This window comes from Vanellus vanellus (assembly GCF_965231255.1).
Source record: "Vanellus vanellus genome assembly, chromosome: 5".
In the NCBI taxonomy this organism is placed as follows: Eukaryota; Metazoa; Chordata; class Aves; order Charadriiformes; family Charadriidae; genus Vanellus; species Vanellus vanellus.
Window position 1 is genome coordinate 66,136,853 of NC_138910.1, and position 19,526 is coordinate 66,156,378.

General features: G+C 36.4%; 1 protein-coding gene across 2 annotated transcripts in view; it reads right to left on the reverse strand.

Annotated features, from left to right (window-relative positions):
• The window catches only part of PRKACB (protein kinase cAMP-activated catalytic subunit beta), an 83,017-nt gene that overhangs the window by 17,865 nt on the left and 45,626 nt on the right, over nucleotides 1-19,526 (reverse strand). Inside the window, exons 2-7 of one of the 2 annotated variants that reach the window (XM_082484112.1) lie at nucleotides 10,035-10,096; nucleotides 8,960-9,088; nucleotides 5,097-5,195; nucleotides 4,004-4,086; nucleotides 3,344-3,470; nucleotides 996-1,091 (exon numbers count right to left, since the gene is read on the reverse strand). In XM_082484112.1, the coding sequence (XP_082340238.1) occupies nucleotides 996-1,091; nucleotides 3,344-3,470; nucleotides 4,004-4,086; nucleotides 5,097-5,195; nucleotides 8,960-9,088; nucleotides 10,035-10,096 (596 nt within the window). Of the gene's footprint in view, nucleotides 1-995; nucleotides 1,092-3,343; nucleotides 3,471-4,003; nucleotides 4,087-5,096; nucleotides 5,196-8,959; nucleotides 9,089-10,028; nucleotides 10,097-19,526 lie in introns of both variants that reach the window. The other variant, XM_082484111.1, reaches the window with a different exon arrangement.

Genomic DNA, 19,526 nt, shown 5'->3' on the forward strand with positions numbered 1-19,526 from the left:
GCAGAAAAGGACCTGGGGGTGTTGGTTGACAGCCAAATGAACATGAGCCAGCAGTGTGCCCAGGTGGCCAAGGCAGCCAATGGCATCCTGGCTTGTATCAGGAATACTGTGGTACGCAGGACTAGGGAAGTGTCCCTCTCTCCCTGTACTCAGCACTGGTGAGGCTGCACCTCAAATACTGTGTCCAGTTTTGGGCCCCTCACTACAAGAAAGACATTGAGGTGCTGGAGCATGTCCAGAGGAGGGCAACAAAGCTGGTCAAAGGTCTGGAGAACAAGTCTTATGAGGAGCAGCTGAGGGAACTGGGGTATTTAGTCTGGAGAAAAGGAGGCTCAGAGGAGATCTTATTGCTCTCTACAACTACCTGAAAGGAAGTTGTAGTGAGGTGGGTGTGGGTCTCTTCTCCCAAGTAAGAAGTGATAGGACAAGAGGAAATGGCCTCAAGTTGCACCAGGTGAGGTTTAAGATGGATGTTAGGAAAAAGTTCTTCACTGAAAGGGTTACCAAGCATTGGAATAAGGTGCCCAGGGAAGTGGTGGAATTGCCATCCCTGGAGGTATTTAAAAGATGGGTCAACATGGTGCTTAGGGACATGGTTTAGTGGTGGACTTGACAGTGTTAGGTTGATGGTTGGACTCAATGATCTTAAGGATCCCTTCCAACAAAGATGATTCTACAATTCTATGATCTGCTGTTCTGATAAGTATGTTAGTTAAATAACCTAATTACAGATTCTTTAAATCCCTTTTTCCCCCCTCACAAGCTACATGGCAAGCATATGTAGAAAGTTCTGCACAGTTATGTGAAAATCTGTGCTTTGGAGTAAGTTTTAGTATACTAAAAAATATTTACAATGCAACAATTGCATTTTGTGTAATTCATAAGGAGTTGAGTAGTCAAGATTTTGGAAGTACCAGTAATTGTTTATCCCTCAGAGCTTAATAATTGGGTGATAAGTTTTACTGCATCAAATGCATGACTGAATGACAGAGTACCTTGCTGAGAATTATTTCAGGTGCCAGGTATTCTGGAGTCCCGCATAACGTCCAAGTTCTTCCTTTTACTCTTTTTGCAAAGCCAAAGTCCGTGACCTGTCATCAGAAGAAATAAATTGACTGTAAGTGCATTTCTATAAAGAAATTTAAAATTTAAGTACTTTTGAAATATTTTGGAAAGCTATTTTATACAAAGGAAAAATTTGTTTCTCAAATCACATAGTATCATATAGCCAGATGTACCTTTAATAGCCAGTCCTTTTGATACTTCTAATTCAGATAGATAGGTTTCTTGTTTTAAAATTAATAACACAAAGTATGTATTTTCCCCTGACACAAACTCCTATTTATAATTAAAAAAAAAATATCAGTGGGAACTATGGCTTACTAATCTTCCACATGTACTGCAATTACATTAATCATTTTTCTCATACTTTTCACATCAGACTGTTTATACTGCTGAAAGTTTAAAGAATGCTAATATGAACAAGATATTTATATTTTCCTTTAGTTAACAAATAAATGAATCACAAAAAGGGTCAAGATATCTGCCAGTCTTTTAAATTTAGAATTTTGTTGCATAAGCGTATAAAGGTTATATGTAAAATTAGTGTGGGAATAAGACAACATAAAAGAGGTCTTCCAGTAACTTCTGATTCTGAATATCTTTGAAAGCAGCACCAAAGTCAAGCTTGTTTATTTGAGGACTGGGGGGTAAATGTATTCACAAATGGCAAGTTCTTGGCCGTTATAAATTCTTCATTCCACTTGTCATGTTTTCTGCAGTAAGTTTTCAGAACTCTGTATGCAATATCATCCTCTCTGTGATTGCTCCTGGACCGTATTGTGGAATACATATGGAGATCAGGGAGTTACGTGTTAAATTCTGGGATCAGTTTCAAGCTATCAAGTCTATGCTTGTTTGAGGATCTTTTTCTTTTGTTTCCTCCTTCTTGGTATCACTTTCAACCTATTCCCTGAGAAAACACAGCGTACCACAATGATAATCATTGCTAATTATACAATAACATGTGCTGATGTTTCTGACACACTAATGTCACAATTAAACAAGCCAAACTCCAAACTCTCAAGGCAGCTTTTGCTTCATTTTTGGAAGAAACAGCAGCAATCACAGCTGGAACTGAATGGAGAGGGTGACGTGCTGATTAGACAGAACTGCTTCAGTCAGCAAAGAATCACTTCTGTGTTTGTGAATGCACATCAGTCTACGTAAGAAGAATACACTGCAGACATGGGACAAACAGTAATGGCTTTAAAATTCAAAAAGAAAACGAATGGAGCTTCTAAACAAAGTTTAGTTGGAGCTGCAGCATGAACGTATGAACACAACTCTGGCTCTTTCTTCAGAAGCGGAAGCAAACGAGCGTCACATGGGAAGAGTGACTGCTGGACCCATTATCATTTGCAGATTGCCCACCATCACAAAAACAATGTTGTATATCGAGAGTCACCAATTCTGGAGTAAGCCATTCATAGCTTTACATTACTGGTGCTCTCCAACCACATAAATAGAACTTGCATTTCTCTTTACCTACAGTGTTATTTTATTCTCCATGCAAAATTGTTTTACAGTTATAAACAAGATATTAGTCTTTTCCAATTCACTCAAGCTTTTTTATTATGTATTTTCCTGTTAGAGTCTGCTATGACAAAAGGTGACACACTGAGGAAAGAAGAGCTTCTATACTTTAAGAACTGCTTGTTCCTGTATACCACATTCCCATTTGCCATTTAGATCAAAAACAGCAAAAAGGAAGATGTGGAAGTGCTGTGAGAGGTTGCTGTAAAAACAAAGTCATCATTTGCAGCACTGCAATTCTGATCGGATCTCAACTCAGCTCTTACTTCAGATGCGCTGTGAAGGTTAGGACTCTCCAAGGGTGGGATTCATCTGACTGAAATTAAGTACTATAGTGTCGGTGTTGATATCTAAGCTGGTTATCCTAAACTACTTATACAGACAATACAGAGAACCAGACATTTTAAGGCACCTTTCATCTTGTTCTAGGGCAGAGGTATAAAATAGGTCAGATGAACAGAGCCATGTAATCACCTACTTTTCACCACAAACCCCAAGGGAAACCTTGACAACTCACTCAACTGCAGACAGCTCCATTGCGCATACTTAATTTTAGTCAGAGGAAGTACAATCCAATGGTTTTAACCATTAGTAGGCAGTAGGGCATTTTAATGCTCCCTGAATACATGCTAACATGCCAACCAGCTTCAGACCATTTATTATTTATTCTAAACACATTTGCTAGAATTACCTAACCCTACACTGTAAGACAAGACTCCACTCCCTAAATATATGAAGAATATCATACCTGGATGTATCCTTGCTGATCAATTAAAAGATTTTCAGGCTTTAGATCTCTGTAGATGAGGTCTAATGAATGGAGGTACTCAAATGTTAGCACTATCTGAGCTGCATAAAACCGTGCATGTGGTTCACTGTGAAGAATTAAAAGAATAATAAGTACCCCAACGCTATGCTAAGATACTGAAACAACCATGTAACTGCCAGGGATAGACAAATTAAGTATCTTTTAACTAGTTCTTTTAATGTGTAACAAGAGAAAAAAGAGCAAACAGCAAACATTTTAGAATTGATACACACATTCCCTAAATTTAATTAAAGTCTTGCAGCTAAAATGCACATGCAAATCAAGATGAACATATCCCACAGTACAGAGCTTAGACTTTAAATTTTACTTTTAAAAACTATCATCGATTTCACTGACAATATGCAGAGGAATTCTAAGATTCTATCGTGCATAGATCACAAGTGCTTGCATTAACTAACTGAAAAATACAAAATAATTACAAGTTTTTCATTGCCTGACTAGTTACATCCACTGAAAGATGGGTAAGTTAAATGCACTTACCCCTTCAGAATTTTTTCAATACTAACAAATTTTATAAACCCTCTTCCCAAATTAGCCACATAAGCCTTTTTAAAGGAATATTGTCATTAATACTCTTACCTGAACCTTCCGATTCTTCTTAGATGTGAAAACATTTCACCACCAGGAACATACTCCATTACCATGTATAAATTAGAATTGTCCTAAGGAAGCAAGTAAACACATACAAATACATATTAGGCATCCTACAGTCTCTATAATCCGTACATACAATATTTTTTATAAAAGAAATCAAATGAAAAATTGTAGCCATCCAATGACCTTAAATATAATGCAACACAAGTAGACATTCTTGAAAAAGTGCAGACATGCAGGGCAAAAGGAACATCATGTATCTCAAGAAACACATTTTAAAGTAAATTTCTATAAAGATAATTAGTGATTTCCTGAGACAGAATGGTGTGCAAGTGACCTGAAGGAAGAGAGCATAAGATGCCTACTGCAAGACAAGACCTTGCGCCCTTCAAATTTCAGAATTGACAGCCTGAGGTATTCTCATATCTTACAGCCCCAGCCCCAAACCTCAAAACTGTAAAGATTAAGATAGAACATGTTTGTTGATTTTAAATAGTATTAAAAAAAAAAAAAAGAGAGAAGGAAATATATAGAGGACACATATCACTCTCTAAATTAGCAAAATACTTATTTCTTTACAGACTGACTAGCGCATACTGTCGTGAAATTAGACGCTAACTTCAAAGTTCTTTCCTTCATGGTTAAGATTGTCATTAAAACCTGCCTCAGGTATAACTCTCAAGGAAATATTTGCACAACAACTACAAATTTAGCATTTCATATATTGGTAGAGAAATACATCTTTCAGTTTCTCTCTCAAAGTCCAACTGATGCCTAAAAGCTCCCTGCTGTACAAAAGCCAGTTTCCCTCCAAACCAAGGGAAATCTAAGAGTTTAATTTAACTTTTATTTCTTCATTTGGAGATATCCTTTCAATCATCACCTGGTGAATTGAGGTGTGTGCAAGTGTACACACAAGTGCAGACGCTCCTGCTCAAGACCTGGCAATAGTGCCAAGTGAAGCATCTTTGAAAACAAAAACAAACTATTGTACTGTAAAAGTTAAATGTTTTACCACCTAAAGTTTGAGCACGCACTTCCCTGAAACCCACACAACCACTTTCAAAATGATGATCACCTTAAAAGAATACTCCAGTTTTACAAGGAAAGGAAAGTTCACTGCTTGTAATATTCTCTTCTCATTCAGTGTGTGTTCTATTTGCTTCAGTTTGACGACCTAGGAGAGAAAAAAGACTCTTCAGTTTAAGTATGACATTTTATAGTTGATCATTTTTTCGGTGCAAAACAGTTACTTGAAAATGAGCTTGTAACTTTACAGATAATGAAAAACCTTATGGATTACTAGTACAATAACAGTGCTGAGAATGGATTCAAAAATCTAACGACATTTGAAAGAGCAATACTCATGCAATATGGTTTGCAGATAACTCTAGAAATAGTGTTTCTTATTACATGCTGAATATAGGAATCAACAAGGAAGACATCTCTTTACATTTTCTTAAGAATTGCTTGCATTTGTAATGGAGATAATTCTGCAGCAAGACGACAGTTCAATAAAATCCATTTGATCTTTGGACCCTTTGCTGAAAAAGGCAGGAAATTGTGTCAGACATTTCATTATGAGTTTTGTTATGTGTGAACAGATGTAAATGGACTTATTTTACATAGCTCACACACTGAGGAAAAGACTGAGAATAGAAAGTTAAAATTTCCATTGTTATAAACAATAGTTACTTCTGCCAGACCTTTCAATGGGTTTTGCTCTTCTGCTTAGCAAAACATTTAGCAAAAGTATTAAAAAAAATTAAATGCTACCTTCTTGGGATACACTATAATGTTAAGCTGCTAACAGGGCAGCAAGTGGCAGATTTCTGATCTTTGCTCTTTCTCAGTAATTAATAATTGGTTTCCTTGTGTTTAACCCCAACATTGCACAATCAATTCTTTCCATTTTACTTAATCCCTATTACACAATTTATCTATATCTCATTTTGAGAGTGGCATGATTTCCAAGTAAAGTTACTATTTTTTTTTTCATAGGAAACAAGGAGAAAATGTACAACAGTGATCAAAACAAGTCTGTTTTTACATGTTTGGAAATCAAATCTAACTGTTATAAATAACAGACAACCAAGATATTCCAACCCTGATTGAAACTGTATTTAAATTCAACTTTGAATGCAAAAGGTAGTATCTAAAAAAACCCACACTACTATTTTGAATAAACGTCACACAAAAGAAATAGTGAGTTAAAAATATGAAATCTCTTTTGAATCATGGACCTTTAGCAACCAAATAAAAACTTTGCTCAAATCAGCTCATTTGTGGGAATTGTCTCCTTCATCCCTGAAAAGCTATGGTACTGGAATCATCTTGGCCATCAAAGCAAGCAAGCTAAGGTTTTCATTTGATCTTGTGAAGCGTTCAGCTGCAATGCTAGACAAGACTTTACCACCCTTCCTGTATCTTCCGCTGGTTAGATACTGGAGGGTGATGGCAGCAATACTGCAGGCTGAAGCTGCTGTTTAACACTTCATAATATCAAACCGGAGCCTCAGATAGCCCAGCTTTGCTCACATTTAAGCTCAAGTTCAGGGCATGTCCAATGACAGCTTCCTGTAGATCAAATGATATCTGGTAACAGCAGATTCTCCAACAGCTTGCCTGTGTCTGAGTTTTTATTAACAATATTTTCTTTCCAAAACCAATTACGTAATGAAACTAGCCAAGCAATGTTATGTTACAGCCTTCCTAATCAAGGCAGACAAATAAAGGAATAACAACCTTACACACAAAACTACTGGCTACATCTATTACTTTTTTTTTTTTCATATCCTAATAAACCAAACATAAGATTGGATAACAAATGGACACACAATATGCTTTCTCTTGTTTCAAGTGAAATGTAAATGAAAAATTACAGGCAGCCTACACACTGTATATTATAGAAAACATACAGATGTCTGAAATTAGACAAAGTGATAGAAATGTGTTCTCCCTAAACCATCTCCTATTGTTTGATCAATTAATAGATGATGATAACATAACACTAATATCTTTCTAATAAAATACATAAATATATAATTATATATGCTAAGTCAACTTGAAAACGTGTGTATTTCATAAAGGAACACTTCAGACTTCTGATTATAGACAAAATCTAATTTTCTAATAGAAGACTGATACTTGGATGCAAACATCTTTAATCCTGTGAATCTTTTACTGCAAGTTCACTGCCTTCATTAAACACATGAATTTTCGCTTTTACCAGATAATTTTACAGCTCTAGCTTTCCAATTTATTTTAGGCTGAAAGGTAGAAATAAGTTTAATTAACTTATTTAAAAAAAAATAAATCCTGAGCCCATTTTTATGGCAGCTTTCTGAAGTAAGATGTAATTTCCTAAATTGCTCCAGTGACAAGGACTCAGCCATTCATGAAAAAGGGTTCAAAGAAAAAAAAAAAAAAACAGCAGAAAATCAGCTGAAAATCTGAAATTTGACGATGGGCTCTCCGTGCAGCAGTGGGATGCTCTTCACACCTCATGTCACTGCAAGGCTCCCTGCAGGATGCCACCAGCCATACTGAGGTAATGGTGAGGTAAATTTCCACATGGGTGGAAATAGTCTGGGCTCTCTTTCAGCTGTACTATGTTGGAATCTCTTTTTACTTTAATTGGATTTTTTTTTTTTTTTTAAATAAAAGTTAGAAACCATTGTTATAGGAGGATGCTGAAGTTGCAAAAAATTGACCTTTTCCAAGTAAAAAAATAATGCCAGAATTGACACTGAAGGGTAAGTTGACTTTAGCCTCTTCTTGTCTGACCATTATAAAGCAGTCTTTAATTGAATGACACATTATTCTTGGTCCAGGACCCCAAATCACAAGTAAAGAATACTGGAACTGCAACTCAGGGAAAATGGTTCGATTATGTCACTGCCATAGTTCCATTATATAAAATTACTCAGGAATGTAATAATGCTTAAGTGCAAGAGCCCACACTGGGGCAACGCTGACTTTCATTTTGTTAGTTGCTGACTATTAATTTCTCTCTGCCAGATTAATGTTTTCTTAATATGATTTTTCTTATACAGCTGCAAAGCTATGTACAGTGCCTTACAAAGTAAGAAGAGCTCTTATACAGAGGACCTTAGAATCTACTAATCTAAATAATGTACTTCTGAAAAACTTGTCAAAACCATTAAAAGCTAATTGTACTGATAAATTTCTTTAAAATATTTCTAAGAATTCTGGAATTCTATTTTATTTAAAATTTAAACTTTATCAAATGACACCACTTAATCTAAGAGTAATAAGCTGTTAAAAAAAATCAGGCTGGAGTAACAATACAGATTCAGACAACAGCACTTCAGTTTTCAACACAAAAAAAATCTATTGTGTTACAGCTGTGAGAGAGACTACTGTTCTGTCTATCCAGTTACTATAGATGCAACAGGATTATTATATAATTATGCATACAAAAAGTAATACCTCATGGGATCAAGAATGGAAAAGCAGTTATTCACGCAAACAATTTGTTAAATTATGGTTCACAAATGAAATTTTTGAGAATTTCTGGTCCTAAGGGTCTTCCACAATTTTGAGCTACCCTGAAAAAGTGTATTTATTTCTTCATTTATTTTAACTATAGCACTACATTTTGCTTTTGCCAAAGAATATATAGGCCACCTTACAAAAGCCAAGCAAAGAACTTCACTGCTAACATTTTTTTAATGCCTTGGACACTACTTAGAGCCTCTTTAGCCTGCCATTAATGTCATTGGCCATCGAAAGAATTTTACACAATCCCAACAACTGAATCTGCTGGCTAAAAAAGAAAGTCAACTGCTTAAAGTATCACCAGCGTTCAAGTGTGATAAGCAAAAAAGCACCCTAAGTGCAACAAGTTGAGCCATAGTTACCAGATCTCTGTCTGCATCAAACCCTTCTGAACCACAAAACACTACAAATTACACCAACCTTCTGTTTGTCCAGTATCTTCATAGCATAATACTGTTCTGTGGATTTATGTTTCACCATCATAACTCTCCCAAATGATCCTGTTCCAAGCGTTTTTTGCCTCTCGAAATCATCTAGGCCAGCAGTATTCTACATGTACAAGGATATAATGACATTATTTACAATTTAATACCCAAAGACAATTTTAACTGTATGAACTGAATTGAATTCATTTATGAAAGAAAATTGAGTAAAATTACATTTATCAAAGACAACTATAGCCAGCTATACTGCTGTTACAATTTTATGTCTGGCAAATTGTAATAAGAGATTTTACATTGCACTCATTAAAACAGAAAAAACGGAACTGAATTGTATCAACACTTCTATAATCTGTCCATATAGATGACACATGCTTAGTAAGAAACATTTAGCAATAAACAGGTCATGAATTTAACATGCAGATAAATAACCCCCTCATGCTTCACAAACAAGAATATTAGAACATGCAAAAACCGCCAAGCTCTAGAGACAGTTCTACATGACAGCTGTCTGGAGAGCACATCACTGAGTAAGTTTTCTCAGATATTCATTACCATAGCATTTTAAATGCTGCTTTAAAAACAACGACCCTTCCCCAAACCCCAAACCCCCAAGTTCAACTTTTAAAAGATTTCTCTCTAACAAGCTCCTTAACCTGCCCCATGCAGTAGACTTAATGCTCTTAATCCCCCTTAATACCACAGGGGAAATTATTAAAGGGTAAATTACAGACGTGCCAACACTCTGTGTTATAAAAAGCCAGCTGAAACATGCCAATAGATTTTGAGTCTTATGTTGGCGGTGAACATCATTCTCCATAAGAGAATGCTGTTGTTCAGTATGAGCATTTCATCAGCTCAAATCTGGAGAAGACCCGAGAGTCTTTGCTGATGAAATTCAATGACAAAACTGGCATTATAATGGAAACTGCTTTAAAAATTCCATTAAATGGATTTCTGTTGTCTGCGCTGCTCATTACAGACTGACAACACACTCATAACGTCATCCAAAAAATGCAATAGAGAAAATTATTGAATGCTTAAATGACTGATACCTGAGGGGGGCTTTCCCATTTTCTTAAAAAGTCTTCTTTGGCTTTGGCTAGGAACTCTTTCACTGAAAACACACAAAAACAAGTGCATTTTAATTAATGTAATTCATCACAGATGCGATGGAGATGCTTTGTTAACAAAATATGTAAGCTTCATTATCAACTTATTTCTTCAGCTTATAATATGCTATTTTCACCATGTATGAAAGCAAGCACCAATGCCTCTAGAACTTCTACAATATCGCCAGGTGATCTCTAAGCTCTCTGGAGTATCTACATCATTCTACGCAAATTACTTAAACTACATCAGCTCTAATAACTCACATTACTGTATACGCAAGCAGGCTTTAAGGTGATGTAAGATGTTCTTAATTCAACTGGGAAAAAACCACAGACACCTGACATTTACAAATAGCCATTCCACAAAGAGATTTTTTTTTTTTAATCTAGTTTTGTTAAACAGAAGTTCCATTTTCTTTCAACTGATTGAGCGTAATGTCAATCTCATTGCTTTTCCCCCCCCATCACCTTTATTTAAAGGCTGTTTGCAAGCTCAAGTACCAAATGGACAGCATAAGCAAGCAAAGACAAAGCACAGGGCTACAATGACACTGCACATTAGGCATGCCCACAGTCAGAGAATATATTTTTAATATTGATTTTCCATTGAAATTGAAGGAATGTATAATTGTAAAATTCTGGACGATTGTTTAAAATGTGCACCAACATATTTTGTTCTGTTCATCTTTTAGCTGCTCTATTTTTGAATATCAATTATCAGCCAGATCAATGCAGATTGCTTAATGCAGTCATAAACGGGAGGTGTTTCAGACACTGCTGTGGTTCTGAAAGAGTCACAGAATCAAGAAGAAAATATCATTCTGTTTTTGTGTTCTCTGAATCACTTCACATAATATAATGTTAACAACAGTGGATTTTCTGTACTGCGATATTCTGCCACAAGCAATTTCTAAAAATACTCAGCAATGCACCAATATTTTTCTGGTCAATATTTAGAAATATATGTTTTAGCAACTGTGTTTTACCCTCTGATGGTCATAAAAAATTAGGTTTATAAGGGCAGGTAAACAATCATCTGATGAATCAGAACTTCTTTGTCCTTGTCAGAGAATACTATCATCTACACAGAGAACTTTTCAAAAATTCTCTTATCACTCCTCTATTACTGGTACAGTTACAGCAGCAGTAAAAGCAATGGCAGCGCTGGAGAAGACTGGTTGTGATTTTTTTTTTGTTTGTTTTCCTTCTTTTCCCCCTGCTCTCAAGTGTGTTATGGGACTCAACTATGACAAAATACTCAAGGGAGGTTTATGGCTCCCACCGTCACTGGCTCTGATCAATATAATGGAAATCTCAGAAAAATTGTCAAAAGTTCTGGCAGACCTCAAGGTTAGAAAGTGTTTAAAGCATGATATCCACCCTGTAATTTTATTTTAAGAGAAACAAGCAATGTCACAGAGGAGGAAGATATTTATTACCCTAAACTTATGGTAAGCAGTATAAGAAAAACATAGTTTATATCAAAGGAATTTTTTAAATTGGCATTAAAACTCAATGAGAGTTAACAATATTTTAGCGGGGTAATCAGTAAAACGTTTGACATTATTTGTCCCGTGCGGGGAAAATATTTCCATTGTTTTTAAACTATGGGGGTTGCTCATGTAATGACTTTTAATGATCCTAATTTGAGAAAAGGACAGGATTTCCTGTGGCATGAAATAATTTCTCAACACAAAAAGGGAAGCTAACAATGTCCGAATTCATGCCTGACGATCCTTCTTCCATTAGAAGAACAGAGAAGTGATGATGATGGATAAAGTTTTTTAAATATCAATTTATGTTAATGTAGCATGAATGTTGTTTTTTCTCACTGACAAGAAAAAGCTTAAGATGATTATTAACATTACCAAAAAGCTGAGCCTTCAAACTGAAGTGGCTGTAGCTTAGAAATGAACATTAACTATAACATTATACAACACCACCAAAACATGAAATAGTTGGTCTCATGTACAGTAATAACATAAAAAAAAAAAAAAAGTCTTAACTATCCCTCATGCTATCTCCATTGTTCACATCAATAAATATTTTTAAGTTTCCACATATTTTGCACTGAAATATAATTATACAGTATTTATAAAAATATAAAATGACATTTACATGTAGTCGTCTCTGTCCCTGTTCTACTTATGGAATAAAGAATGCTGTTTATGAAAAAAATATGATCCAGCTGGAAATATTCAAAGTGTGGAAGCATGAGAAAAATATCTCATTTCTAGAATACCAATAAGCCACAAGTTCTCCTTCAACAAAACTTCTACCTTATTCTACTTTTGCTCTCTTTTCTTGGAAAGAAGCATTGAACATGTATTTTCAAAATGAACCTACCTAATGGCATTCATTTATCTTAAAATCACTACCTTTAAAAACAATTTCATATTCTGTGGTGTCCTATTAGAATCACATTTCCTTCCTACTAAGAAAGTGGGTCAAACTGTGCCCGGTTCCCATTTTCAGAGGTCACCTGGGCACACCACAACACAATTCAGCAGGTGACTTCCAATAGAATTTAGGCAACTTAAGTGCATACACTTCAGTCACTTCTGAAAATAGGACTTAAAATTTGAAACGGGAGAGGTACTTTTGAAAATTCTACTCAATCACAAAACGTTAGCTCTTGCTACAGGACAACACATTTAATTTCTACTTTTAAAGCGCAGAATCAAAATTTACACCAACTGGGTAACAGTGACCACTGGTATTATTGTGATGATGTAAACAGGTTTATTAGATGATGACTTAGAAGTTTTCCACAAGTGCACATTTTTAGCCACTTTACATTGTTACATTGTGACTCTTGTTTGCTTTTCTAGTCTTTAAACTGTTCCTAGCATCTGTGACTTTGGGCACTAATGAAGGAATGAGCATACCAAAAGTCTCTATAGGTTCCCCAAGGGTTTGCAGGAACATTCACCCACACAGATGAGATGATGAAGAGAGGAAAGAAAGAGAAGAAAAAAAAAAAAAGTTTTATGCATTTCCACAACAAACACATAGAAAACACAAATACATTCCACCCTTCCCCCTCCCCACTCAAGAACGGACCCTGTAATAAACCAGCCCTTTCCCACACAGACAGAATGACTCATGCTAAATCACAGAATGTTTGAGCAAAGAAAAGAGAGAAAAAAACCCAAAGGCAGCTAAATTCAGTATGAAAAAAAGATGATGCACCACAGAAATAAGCACAGCTTACAAAACTTCAGGAGATCAAGTTGGCATCTTTAATAGTTAATCTGTTCCAAGACACATCCCAGGAACTGTTGCTAACAAAAGTGTATCTATCTTCATCGCAGCATGCTGGATCACAATAAAACCTGTAATCGGGTGATCTTCCCACTCCTTCGCACTTTGTTCCAAAAGACAGCATGTGTGAATTGCATGGCATGTGGTGGATAGCACAGAAATGGCAAGCAGTCTCAAAAAAAAAATTCACAATCAAATTTCAGTCCCGTTACCCAACAATAGCAACAAAACCACTTGAAAAGTCTAAACTGCGCAGTTGAAGTTGCTGTATGTGAACTGGAATGTATACAGGAATCCTGTACAGTCGCCATCACCATACAAGTGTGATTTAATTTTGTAAGACTATCAAAAAACCAGAACCCAGGAATGAGATGTTGACATACAGGTTCCCATAAGCACTGAAGAGCAAGGATCGCTCACACATGGCTGAGCGAAGTGAAGATGAGGATGCAAGGAGTGCATGCAAAGACCAGCAAACAGACCCTGTTCAGACTGGTTTCACACGTACAGCAGAAGCTGGAGCAAAGGAGGCCGAAACGAAAGGAGGAAAAGCTGTCACTCAAGAAAGGAAGATGCTGGAAGGAGAGGGCAAAGCAGGAGTAACAGCCCTGGCACAATAAGGGCCGCAGCAGTGGTCAAAACAACTGGGCGCATCAGTAAGGACACAGCTGGAAGCGGAGAGGATGCACAAGCAGTGCAGAGATTAGGTGTGCACAAACACACAGCGCCTAACTAGCCCTTCGTGAGCAGCAAAAGCAACCGTTGGCAGGAGAAGCAAGTTTTACGCAATGCAAACACCCAAAGCATAGAGTAGGAAATCTGGGGAGATTCAGAAAAAAGCAGGAAGAAATGGGGTAACAGTCAAGGAGTCACAACTGAAAGACTTCAAGCAGGTTTATAACTTCTGCCCGCTTCAGTTCAAAGCCTGGCCAGAAGAAAAGCTGGAGGTGCACCCACAGCCAGAGAAGGCTGAAGCTATCCCCCTTGGGTATCACAGCTGGCGTGAGACTGGGCCTGCGCAGAGCCGTACCCGGAACCAAGGCAACATGGCGATAAGCAGGAAAGCCTGCTGGAAGAGATTCTAAGAGAAGCGGAACTCAAGATGCAGAGGTTCCCCAGTAATACTGGCATACAAGGAGGTATTAAAAAAAAAAAAAAAAAAAAAAAAAAACCAAACACCAAAACAAACCACAACAACAAAACAACAACAAAACCAAACCCCAAGGAAACAAGAAAACCCTACCACACACAAAACCAAAAAGACCCTGAACCCCTCCCCAAACAGCAGATCTGTTATCTAACAGTATACTCACACAACACACAATATTTTTGTTTGTTTTATCGATTAACTTTTGTATGAAGAGTTGGCAAGCTTATAAAAAAAACATTGTTAACAAATGGTATATGAGTACTATAAAGAGTACTCTGGCCTAAAACACAGTTAAGAGTGAGTGAATCAAAGGAAAGCTCCTGAAAAAAAAAAAAAAAAAAAAAAAAAAAAAAAAAAGGATCAGGAACTCTCAATTGCACGGGTGCAATGACAGCAGAGGGAAAGGGGTCACAGATGGAGCAGTCCTGAAGAGTTACCATGAATTACTTTCTCCCACCTCCCACGTGCACTGTATTTGTTATTCTCAAGCACATCTCCCACAAGAGCCAGTAAGCCAGAGTTATGGTTTGGGTTTGTTTGTGGGTTTTTTGTTTTTTTTTTTTTTGTTTTTTTTTTTTTTGGGGGGGGGGTGGGGGAAGTATTTGGATAGGATTCATGGCAAGAAAGCAAGAACTAAACTGATTAAGACTAAACATTGGGCACCACTACAAACCCCCATCTGCTGTGCTAAATGCCAATCTCTGCTTGGTATTTAAAATGCCCTTTATCAAAATACAATTCAATTTCTGTTCTAAAACTGTAATATAATCACTTGAAGTCTGGAACTAAGTGGGCTATTTAATTAAATCTCTAAATTTCACTTAAGCAAAAAAATAAATATGTATAAAGAAATTCCAGTAAATATATGTGTATATTTCATTTTTATAAAAACAGTATTTATAGCCTTAAACATTATCAAGATGTATATATATGCCTTAGTGAATCCTCTGGTTATGGTACCACATTTCAGAAGCAAGTGAGAAGCGTACGATTGAAATTTAAAGTCCCACTCTTACACCATTAAACTATTGTCTTAAATATCTTTAAATTTCTCTTTTGATTAGCAGGAAAAATATCACAAGGCTTACAGCAAGATTTTTCTATCCTGGCAAGTCTTTGAAAATAAACACAACTAAGTGTTAATACACTCAGAGCAAGTAGCATGAGCACCAGTTAACATTTTAATAGCTGGGAAACTCTGCAAAACGCAAACTAAAACGGTATCATTGAAACAGACCATCAACAAGATCAAAAATCTCACAATATGAAAACGGTGGGGAAAAAAAGTTCAATGTGATATAAACCTGGTTGAGGGCAAGTCAATCTTGTCTTAATGCTGCAGTGAGACACAGTCACTGGCTCTCTTGTGACAAGCTGACCAGTAAGGATTTTATCTTGTTCCTGCTCTAATAGATGCAAAGTCACAAAGGCTAGATTAATAAACTTTGTCTTGATTTAGTATCTCATTTATCACATTTTTTTACCTTGAGAGCAAGGTTTTGATCTTATATTTCTGTTTAAACATTAATTATGTTAAAAACTGGGGATGCAGAGCAAACTAACTTACCCAGCTGCAATGGATAAGAACCTTCAGTTAAAAAAAAAACCAACAACAACAACAAAAAAAAAAAAGCCCAAAACATATGGAGCAGTTCCGAAAGAATTCATTTGCTGGAATAAAAACCGTAAAAGTTCTTAGTAAATGAAAGATCATGTGAGAATTATTAACTGCACAGAAGTTTGCTATTAAAATGGAAGTGCTATTAATCAATCTAACTGTATGCTGTAAACACTTCTGTGGAATACTGGGAAGGACTAGTAAGAAGTGGAGAAGGGAAGAGCGTGGAAAAACTGTGGAGAAAAAGGGAGAAGAACAGGATAAACAGTAAATTAAGAGCAATTATAGCTGCAGTGCCTAAAGACTAGAAGAAAGCACTAGAATCTGATTTTTGGGGAAGCGATTCAGGAATTAATTTACAATGTGCAGCCATTGTAAAACACAAATTGTTCTCGTCCACTGCAGCTCAAAACTTGGAAAGCAGTCAAAACCTTATTTTAAACATGTCCACAATTTTGAAGTCTTGAGCTAGACAGTATTTTCTCAGTCTTATAGAAGCAAATTTGCAACAGTTAAGAGCTCTAAAAAGAGCCCAACTTTTCTTTTTTTTTTTTTTCCTTTCTTAATTTTCAGTGCTACAGGCTGTAACTTTACACTGTAAATTAAACAAAGCTGAAGTCTTACTTAATTTTCACTTCTTTACTTGGCTGGCTAGACAGCAACAGCCTGCATAAGAGATGTGACAGATTTAGACAAACCAAAACAGGAGCTGAGTTTTCAGCTATCAGAGATAATACCTATATTTGTTGGTTTTTGAGCAGCAGATATTCTACTGCACACAACTGCCACAGTTAGACTAGCTTTCTTCTTCCTTCGATTTTTAGTAGAGATAATAAAATTCATTTTATTTCCAAATCAAATTTTCAGTCTTTCCCACTTATTCTTTTTCTTAAATCATAAAGTACTGGTCCAAACAGAGGCAGTGAACCCTGTTAATACCAAAAGTACAATGTAACGGAGACCACTCCAAGGAGGCAGGACCAAACCCAACTAACACCAAGTCACTTAAAATGCGAATCCCTGAAATTTTGGTTAAAAACCCCAAATATATAATGTAAATCAGTAAACTTATTCAGTCACAAACATAATCAAGTCTTATACTAGCTTTGCTCAGAGTTGAATATGCATATATGTCCCAATTCAATCATTTTCCACCAAAAAAATATAGATGAGAAAAAAAAGCTGCTTTCTTAATCTAAAAGAAAATCCAGTCCCAATGCTCATCAAAACCTAGAAATGCATATACTTCATTTAAAAAAGTGACTCCTCCCTCAAGACACACACATAAATGCTACATTTCCCAGTTATACCGAAAGCCTCTCCTCCTCTGCCAAAAACCCCCAAACAAACAACAAAAACCTATGAACCAAGCTGGGATTTATTATTCAAATCCTAAATTATGCAAGTCTTCCTCAAAGCAGGCAAGCAGAATACCTATCTAACATCCAAGCATGGGACATGACCTAAAATCTCTTGCAGATTCCTGGTGGGTGAGGGTTGTTCCTTCCCTTTGGTTCTTTTGGTCCTTCAGGGTGGCACCTCTCCTTCTTGCCCAAGCTTTCCTTTCAAATTAAAGCATTTTTAGCAACCTTTTGCTGATTGATTAGCGTTGATTTTTTTGTTGTTGTTCCAGTTCTCTACACAATCAGTTAGAACTGGCATCCAGTTAGTTCTGGAATATGCTAAAACTAAATTTTGCCCTAAGGAAAGGATTCTTTCTCATACCTTCTTCCTGCTCTTCAAGTGTTCATTGAAGGGAATTATTTCAGACTGCTGGAGACAACACATTCATAAATCTGCTTCCTTTCTTGCAACAATCCACATGCTTTGAGGCTTAATAGTCCAAGAAATAGCAGTTTGGTTTGTTAGGCTGCAGGTCAGCATTCAGTATGGGCTGGTATAAGTAATAAAATAAAAAACCAACCCATTCCTGTCCTTCCACAGTCACTCGTTCCTGCCTCTCTATCATGACCTTCCTTGAAAGAGCAAAAGCATCCTTGTGGCTGACTGCCAAGCCAGGTCAGGGAATTAGGCCAGATTAAAAAGTAATGGACAGAAGGCAGGGGAGGACAAGGGAAGCTAATTTTAATCCAAAGCAGCTCTGTTCTTTTCATCACATGAACGCTCCTCCTGGGGTGCGGGAGGGGACAAGTGGGGTGGATATAGGCAAATACGTGGGGCCGAGAACAGCCCCTTTTCTGAAGGAATACTGGTTTGTGCTAGTGCAACATGACCATGAAAGTACAGCATTGGACTACTGAAAAGGCTTCTGAGCAATAATTCTAATTTTAAGTTATTAATCTTCAATTATTTGATTAGATAAATTAATTCTATTAACTTACAATTTAAAATTAATACTTATAAATTTAATACAATTATGTTCAAATGCAGTACTTAACACTCCCTACATATAAAATTAGTTCATACATAAAAGGTCACGTGAAGAAGTGTTAACATGTTAAAATCCTCAATTATCATACAATGATGTGCTTTGTGAGCAATTAGGAATTAAGCTTTATCTGTACAGTTGTAGCTGAACTTTAACCAGCAAGTAATCTAAAATGTTGCAACCACAGGCTCTCCAGTGTAAAATACCGCCTTCCCGTGTGAAATATAACAGGTATTACTTTACAAAGAAAACAGAAAACTGTGCAAAAATTGTGAAAATTTGAACACTTCTGTTTCTGCAGTGCATATATTTCCATGGTTACGTGTGGAGGGAAAAAAAAAAAGAATACATTTTAAGAATGAGTTCCAAGAACAAAATTTTCTAGGGCACTACTATAAAATATCTTGTAAATGTATCACATTCTTAGCAAATTCTAGTAGTTAAATACAAATTTACAAAATAACCAGATTTTCCTCTTACAGTCAAAACCACACACCAAGCAAAATGTTTACGGCATCTGCTGCAGTTTTCCTCTACTTAAGCTATCCACTCCTCTGCACTGTAAGACACTGGCTAACTGGATAGCACCAACTTTCCTATCCACATCACTGCCCCACCTTCCCTCTTTGTAAAACTTCGGTGACTAAAGAGGATAACACGTTACTGGGCAGCTATCAGTGAAGGTATGTTTTATGGTTAGATTACTAGAAGCAGTAAGCAAAAATCTGCAGGTAGCTCATCTGTTCTGCATATTGACTAATAAATTCCCTGCAAGCAGACAATGCCTCTCATAATACTAGATACACTCATGCACAAATAATACCCTTTTCTTCAGGAGTAACCCAAGTTTAGTTAAACTCAGTTCTTCCTTTTACTCCAAACTAAACTGCAGGGGCTGGTCACTGTATGAACACCTTTCACAAGTCACTTGAAAAGATCAACTCTTGCGTTGCTTTTTCTTTTTTCAAATATTTCATATAAGGCATCAAAATAATAGCAGATCCGCCAGTCTTG